At 39.9% G+C, this 7,739-nt stretch overlaps 1 protein-coding gene across 1 annotated transcript; it reads left to right on the forward strand.

Annotated features, from left to right (window-relative positions):
• Positions 1 to 514: 514 nt before the first annotated feature.
• MUSTN1 (musculoskeletal, embryonic nuclear protein 1) lies at positions 515 to 6,780 on the forward strand. Its single transcript, XM_034775943.1, has 3 exons — positions 515 to 834; positions 5,066 to 5,186; positions 6,304 to 6,780. Exons 1-3 carry the CDS (start codon positions 826 to 828, stop codon positions 6,408 to 6,410), a joined length of 237 nt encoding a protein of 78 aa, XP_034631834.1. The 5' UTR covers positions 515 to 825; the 3' UTR covers positions 6,411 to 6,780.
• The last annotated feature ends 959 nt before the right edge of the window (positions 6,781 to 7,739 follow it).

The following is a 7,739-nucleotide window of genomic DNA, read 5'->3' on the forward strand; positions in this document are numbered from 1 at the left end:
ATTGCTGACAAAGTACAAAAATAGTTACCTACCCTGCTTTGTTATTTATCATTCTTACTTAACACTTAACTTCCCATTCTCTTCACTTGTGAGGATTCTAATTTTTTTAAATTCCTTCTAAAGAGAAAATACTAGCAGTCTTAAGAGCAAAGGAACATCAAGGAAATCAAGTTTTGACATTGGAAGAATTCTAATGATCAAATAATATCAAGTATTTGAAATGCAACAATAACAAAGAGAAAATATTAGGGCTGAGACCTAAGCAGAAAAGTAAGGTTATTTGGCATCGGATGTTGTCATACTCCTAATTGTAGGTTTTATAACACATGTTATGGTAACACTGGGAGAGTAAAAAACCAAACCCCCTCCAAATTTGTTTGTCAGCCTTCCCATCAGACGCATTTACAGAGTCAGAAAAGAGTCCCTAACAAAGCATTGCCTTTTAAAGTTATAAATAGAGCCCCAGCAGGTTTCCCTGGAAGAACTATTTGTTATAGTAGAGTGGACTGAGCTTCCATCCACTCAGTTTCACTACTGCAGCTGTCTCCTCTTGTCAGTTCTGAGCTTCATCTAGCTCCAGCCAGGCAGGCAGGTCAGTACATTCTACAAACCCCAGTCATCTCTAAGAATAAACCTTTCAAAACAGCAGCCTGTGTCAACCTGAATCATTCTGGGATCTGGTTTGGGAAAATGACCCAGCTAATGACTTCATGTTAATGGTCTATATAAGTCGAGAGAAAACCAGGCTTCTGCAGAGTGCACTCGGAGCTGATCCAAGGGAAAAACTGCCTCCGAGAGGAGTAATATTGAGTGAGCACCCCAGCTATGTCGCAGGTATGGAACGATATTAAGTTGGCTGGTGTGTTGCACCACATCTGACAATTATTGCACTATTTAATGATTCTTCTGGTTAAGTAGTTTGACAGTTAATGCTTTGTTAAACCTAGTGTTACTGAAAATTTTCTCAAATCATTGATTTTGCTAGTGACCAAAAAGCAACTTCTCCTATACTGGAACGACTGCAAATTAACATCATAATGTAAACTATACTTTTTAGCTTAAACCACATTTGTTGAAAAGGAAAGTTTTTTTTTTTTTTCTCTAGATTGTGCAGATATGGTGATAGATTTAAATGTAAAGGTGATTCCTGTTTTGCTTTTAGGCTAATCCCAAAGGCTATGAAATGTGTAAATGTGGGATTTTAGTTTGTAGGTTTAACTTTTTGTTTCTTGCTCTGTCTCCTTGAGGAAGAGAATTCCTTGAAGTGTACTGTTCCCTATGTAAAATGAGGCCTCATTTTAACAAAATACAGAAAAGCAATGAGTATGAGGGACTAAAAATTCTAAACAAAAGATAAAATAGATGTTTAAGACCCAAAGTCCTCACTTAACTTCAAATGTACCATGTAACCAATAGGTTAAAATCGTTCTCCGACTCCCCACCCCTATGCATTTTAAAGTATGTCTAAGAGTGGCTCAATTTCAAGATTGCTATGAATGTATAAAGAACCCAAAGAATGTATACTTGCATACAGATTTCCTAATGGGCAGTGTTTTGTGACAGAGCTGAGACGGTAAGAAAGCTTTATAGGAGCAATACTGCAAGGCTAGAGAAAAGAATCTTAAGAAGCATTAGGAGAAAATTCAGTTCTGATTATTCTCTTTATTCCAAGTGAAACAGACTTGAAGGCAATGTTGTAGATCTTGTAAACTAACATTTGGTGCTATTGACAATTGGAGATAAACCAAGGCTGGATTGTTGTGCCTACTAAGAATAGTTTCTGGCTAAGATCCTGTCACTTGTGACTGGCAAGCGATTGAAAATAGTTCTACTCTCTGCCACTCACAATAATACCCGGAGTGCCAGCAGGCCTGAAAGCTTCTTTTCTTAGGCTGTCTTCACCACCAAAGAAGGTGTGTTTACTGCAGGATAACTAATGTTCTTTAGCTCACCTGCTGTAAATTCCTATTGGAGACAAGGCATGGTAGCTTTTACCACGAGATCAACTACAGGTTGCGGGGGGGTGGGAGGAGAAGAGTTGGTTTTACCAACCTACCACATGGTAAAAACTACAGGTGCCTTACTACACTAGGGTTTTACAGTGGGATAGCTAATGTACATTCATTACCCTGCTGTCAACACACACCATTTTTGGCAGTAAAGACAAAGCCTTAGAGTTAATAATTTCTGCCAGGGTAAGTTAGGAAATCCTGCTGCCTGGCATTTAAGATTTAAGAAGGGATTCCGCAGGTTTCATGCTCACTCTGTTCATGAAACCAGTTTCCTCCTGTTCTGGTTTAGAACCTGCACCCACACTAAAAGGCCTGTGTATTACTCTCTTTGTTGTCCAGTTGTGGGGCTGTGAGGTATATACATAATTTACACTGCATGACAAATACCAGTACAGACATGCACATAAAACCTGTGCCTATAGTAGATACTTAGCCTATCTCTTGAATAATCAGTTAACAAATGGCACTAACCATTTGCTGAGAAACTCTGTTAAAAGGATTTTTTTTTTTTTTTAGGTTTTATGCCTTTGCTTTCTTTGGCTGCTATATAACACTTTCTCCAGAGGCCTTAAGGACATTTTGGTTCCCACAGTAAATTTCAGTGACATTGATTGCAGGCTATGCTGAGGCATTCTTCTGTGTTTGTAGCCAAGAGAGAATATGCAAGAGTCTCCAGTACAACCAACTTTCCCACTGCCAAAAGTCATGAGCGTGGATGCTGCTTGGAACAGACTATTGAAATCATTCTCACGCTTGGGATCAAGAGAATCCATTTCCCTGAATTACATGATCTCCTTTTTTGGTCCCCAATCTCTAGAAATTCATCCATTGTCTCCCTTCCACCAAAATAAGTTCTCTGTAGTCAGTCAGCAATGACTAACTAAAGTTAAAATAAGGAAAGAGGATCTAGCTACAGTGTGTCAGGCTTTTGGTGCTCAAATAATACACAACTACTCTTAAATCAAACACTTTGGCTATTGTTTTTAATTCTTCAATTGCTTCTCTTGTGAGGATGGGGTTGGACTAATCGAATTGCATGCCTGTATGTTAGTTATCACTGTGCACTCCATGCCAGAAGGGAGTGGTGGCATCATGTTTGTCATTCCTTGAAATAGCACCCTGAAGGCAAGACTTTCAGGAATGGTGTGTGTGTGAGACTGGCTGACACTGACCAATGTTGTGTCATTCCTACAACTTCCTCTTTTGACGGTGATGCATTCAGCTATTACCATGCTCATTGGCTGGAAGAAGTCTAGGTAGAAAAATCAGATCTGTACAACGTACAGTACTTTCAAAAATATGGTAAATGGCAACCCTCAGTTACAACTGTTTCTGCTGTAGGACTTGAGATTTTATTCATCATTTATTTATTCACTCCAGATTATGAATTAAGACATGTAAATATGTTCAGAACCTGTAGCCAATACCACTGATTGCTTGGTTTTCACGACTAAATTATACAAACTCTCTGGTAAGGCAAAAGAAGAGATTGGATGGGAAAGAGAGCTTTTAGTTACCAAAAGACATAATTTTATGGACAATTTTATATTTAATCTGGATCAATGAAGTCCAACCAGAAGTTTTCTCCAAAATATTATTGATTCACAAGTCAGTAGAAAGATGCATAAAACAAATTCTAGAGAAATAAATAATGAACACTTAGAAAGTTTAGACTCGGGTATGTCTTCACTGCGGAGTTATCCCAAACTCTTACTTTGGTGCTGCCCCTAATCTCCACACACACAAACCTCTGACCCACATTTTAGTGGTGCTTTCAACCCAGTGTAGGTGCCCCATCTTGGGCTGCAGGCCAAAGCCCCAGTGAGGCTTTGCCTTGGGTTGATAAGCTACCCACTTTGCAGTGAAGATATAGGCTAAGGGCATGTCTACACTTACCTCCGGACCGATCGATCCAGCGGGGGTAGATTTATCGCGTCTAGTGAAGATGCGATAAATCGACCGCTGAGTGCTCTCCCGTCAACTCCGGTACTCCACCAGAGTGAGAGGTGCAGGTGGAGTCGACGGGGGAGCATCAGCAGTCGACCTACCACAGTGAAGACACCACAGTATGTAGATCTAAGTACATTGACTTCAGCTACGTTATTCACGTAGCTGAAGTTGTGTAACTTATATTGATTCTCCCACCCCCACCCTGTGTAGACCAGGCCTAAATCACTGGAGTGCTTGGTAGTCTTCCAATATCTTCCCACAATTCCCCCCATGTGCCCAGAAGGACAGAAAAGTTCTCCCAGAATTTACTGGGAAAGAATCATAGAGCAGCTCAGTTTACTGCAGTGCTAAGAACTATGTGAGAAGACCCTGGAAGTCCTAGCAACACACCTGGGTAAGTGTGGCATCAGTGTAACTACACTAACTCAGTTTGCAGGCTGCTCACACCAGCTCTAGACTAAATTGGGTGCTCAGACCCAGGTGCTGATCACCTGAGTTAACTCTGCAGTGAAGAGTCTGATGCCTACATCAGATTTTACCACAATGGTTTGAACCATTCCAACTTTGTCAGTTGGTATGTTGACACTCCTGGACATCTTTCCCTCAGCATAATAGATTAATGGATATGTCTTCATACTTGTAAGTCGAGATCTAGATTCCTCTATTTCTTCTCCTCTTTACTTCCCAAACCTAGACTCAGGTTCCTTAACTACCAGTTTGGTCTTTAGGCGCAAGGCAAAACTTGGTATATATGATTATAAACCACTTCCACTCCGTCTTTCAAAAGTTACGTCATCTCAAGATAATTATAACGTAAAAATGGTTCTCGGGTTACTAGGGCAAGTGTTTTCAACATCTAGTTCAGGAAGATGAATGTTTTGGTAGCACATTTTTTCTTCTTTGCCATCTGTGGGCAATGTAGCTGCCTACTGTTATCTGTATGTGCTGTACAAGGCCGCTGATCATTAGTGTGTACAATATAGTGTAGGTATAGATGGAATACGGAATACGTGTTAGATAACAGTTCTATATGTTGCAACTTTGTCTCCTATATGTTCTGTAACTTGAAATACTGACATCTCCCCATCTGTCAATATTTTTAGGCAGCCCCCGTGAAAAAGAAGCGTCCTCCAGTGAAGGAGGAAGATCTCAAAGGGGCTAGAGGAAAGCTCTCCACCAACCAGCAAATTAAATCCAAAACCTACCAAGTCATGAAGCAATGTGGTAAATCTCTTATCTGTTTGCTTTAGCATTTGTAGTACTGTAATCTTCAAAGTAAAACTTGAATTTAACTGATAATCCCAGCTGAAGTGCAAGCTCTCTAAAGAACAGCCAAACTAGTTTCATTCAGGCAATCTCCATCTGTGTACAGCAAAAAAAAATTTTTCTAATAATAAATGGAGCTTATTCATGTCTCCAAGGAGTACAGTATATGCATTAAGGCACACAAATGTAAAGCTGGCAGAACCCTCTGCTGAAATGCAGGCACGATAATGCTCATATATTTTGCCCTGGTTGTGTGGGTCACCTGATAGGAAGGGCAGGAATTGGTCTGCTTCCCACCCTTCTTCCACCTATTAGGTTCTCACTAGCTGGAGCTCATGAGGTGAAAGGCTCTGCAGCAAAGTGAGTCTCTGCCTCCAGACTATACTGACTGAGCATTACAGGCTGTGAAGTACTGCCATGGATTTGACTTCCGGAACATGGGATACCCACGTTCTTACTCCCTAATTAATGTCTGTGTGTCTTCCTTGAATAAGCATTGAGTTTAAAAATGGGTCAGGACTAGAGCATTTGATCCTATGTTGGGAGATGCCTGGGATGTCAGGGGAATATATTAGCTGTGCTTGGACTACAGGACATAAACAGGGAGAAAGAAGAGAAATTTCTGATTGATTGAAATCTCTCTCACCTGGTGCTCATGGTTTGTCACTCTTTTAGGATTGGGGGATCATGAGGAAAGATGGGGTTTAAATTTGAAATACTACTCCGAATTTAAAACTCTGTTTTGAAAGCTTCAAATGTAGCTGCAGGGATTCTCTCCTCAGAGGGAATAGTTAAAGATACTGGCCAAGATGTTTGGCAATTGGACTACACTGCCTTTGAGAGTCTACAACATTATTCAGAACAATAGCTCTATTCTATAGCGTTGAGCAATCCAACTGTGTGTGGTGCAAACCCACACATTTTGTACCACTGAGTACACTTGACAGGTCCTGAATTTCCATGCATTTGAATGGGTTGATGTATTTCATCACAGAAAAAGTACATGTTCCAGCAGCACAGCTATTATTGGCATAAATCTTTAACTGATTGTCTCCTTTTGTTCTTCATTTTCAAGAACAAGAGGGCTCTGTGGCACCTTCCATATTCAGTCAAGATCGGACAGGAGGTGAAACAGCCTTTGAGAAGCCTAAAGAAGAACCACCGAAGAGTGTCTTTGGCTGATAACCAAGTTTAACCTGTGTGACAAAGATTCCTAATGTAACACTTAATCCCAAATTGCTGTCGCTCATACTAAACTTATTGCTGCACTAGTAAATCACTTTCAAATTAGTCATTAATTAGGAGCACTCATTTTGTAGGCTACAACTTCCTTTTATAAGTTTAAGTATTTTCTTTCTATATTGTACATGCTGTAATGGTTTCAATAAGAACCTGGTCACTGGACACAGGCTGGCATAGTAATGACCAATTTCTACTTAAATGACGTATGTGTTTTTTTTTAAGACTTCTGTTCCAGAGCTGTGATCTAGTTAAATTTTCAATATAATCTTAAGTGCAAAAAAAGTAAAATAAATGAGTGATATGGATTTGATTTCAGTACAATTCCTTCTAACTGTAAATGTTTTTATACTATTGCTATTTTCACAGTTGACCACGTAATTTTGCAAAAACATGATAAAAGACTTCATTTTTATCTGTAGTTTTTTCCTGATATTTTCCTGTACTTCTGCTTGCCACACTTTACTTAAGGATTATGGTGAGTAGGATGGGTTATTTACTTCTAATGAGTGAGATGCAACCATGTCAAATTGAATACCACACATCCACAACTCTAGACAGCATTGTGCAGAGCATTAGGGTCAATTTGTACAGAGCTGAATCAAATTGAAAGGATTGGTTGCCCCAGTCATGCACAGAACACTGAATATGGGGATGCAAGAGAGGGAAGGATGATTCAGTGGTTGGAGTGCTAGCATAGAACCGCGGACATCCAGATTAAATTCTTTGCTCTGCCACCAGCTTCCTGTGTGACCTTGGGAAAGTCACATACTCTGCCTGTGGTTCTGTTCACTCCCATTTGTAAAATGGGCGTAATAGCACTGCCCTACTTCACTGGGTAGGATGAGGATAAATACATCAAAAGCTAGGAATGTCTACAGTGATGAGGGCTACACAGTACCTAAGCTAGAGACTTTATGGATTTTAGAACTATTTAAAAACTATTGAGACAGACAGATACATTAGGTTCCATCCAGCATTACAAAACAGTGCACTGAAAATATGACTTACACCAACATGGCTGTCAAGCTGTGGCACCTGAAAAGATATTTAAAAAAGAATGAGTGAGGTTTTAACTCATATTGCAACACCTCTATAAATTGATCTAGAATAAGTCTCCTTCCCTATATGTGCAACTTGTCTGCACCAAAATCTTTCAGAATGGCACAGCTATTGCTACTCAGATGAGTTGTGACACACACACACACACACACACACACACACACCAGCAGGTGTTCTCAAAGCAGACAAGCTACATCTAAAGTCAAAAGT

Source organism: Trachemys scripta, chromosome 7 (assembly GCF_013100865.1).
Source record: "Trachemys scripta elegans isolate TJP31775 chromosome 7, CAS_Tse_1.0, whole genome shotgun sequence".
NCBI classification, from domain to species: Eukaryota; Metazoa; Chordata; order Testudines; family Emydidae; genus Trachemys; species Trachemys scripta.

Bases quoted from the DNA above. Each gene is read 5' to 3' on its own strand.
- MUSTN1 (XM_034775943.1), top strand. The intron at 5,187-6,303 runs GTAAATCTCTTA...TTCATTTTCAAG, and splicing joins CCAAGTCATGAAGCAATGTG to AACAAGAGGGCTCTGTGGCA.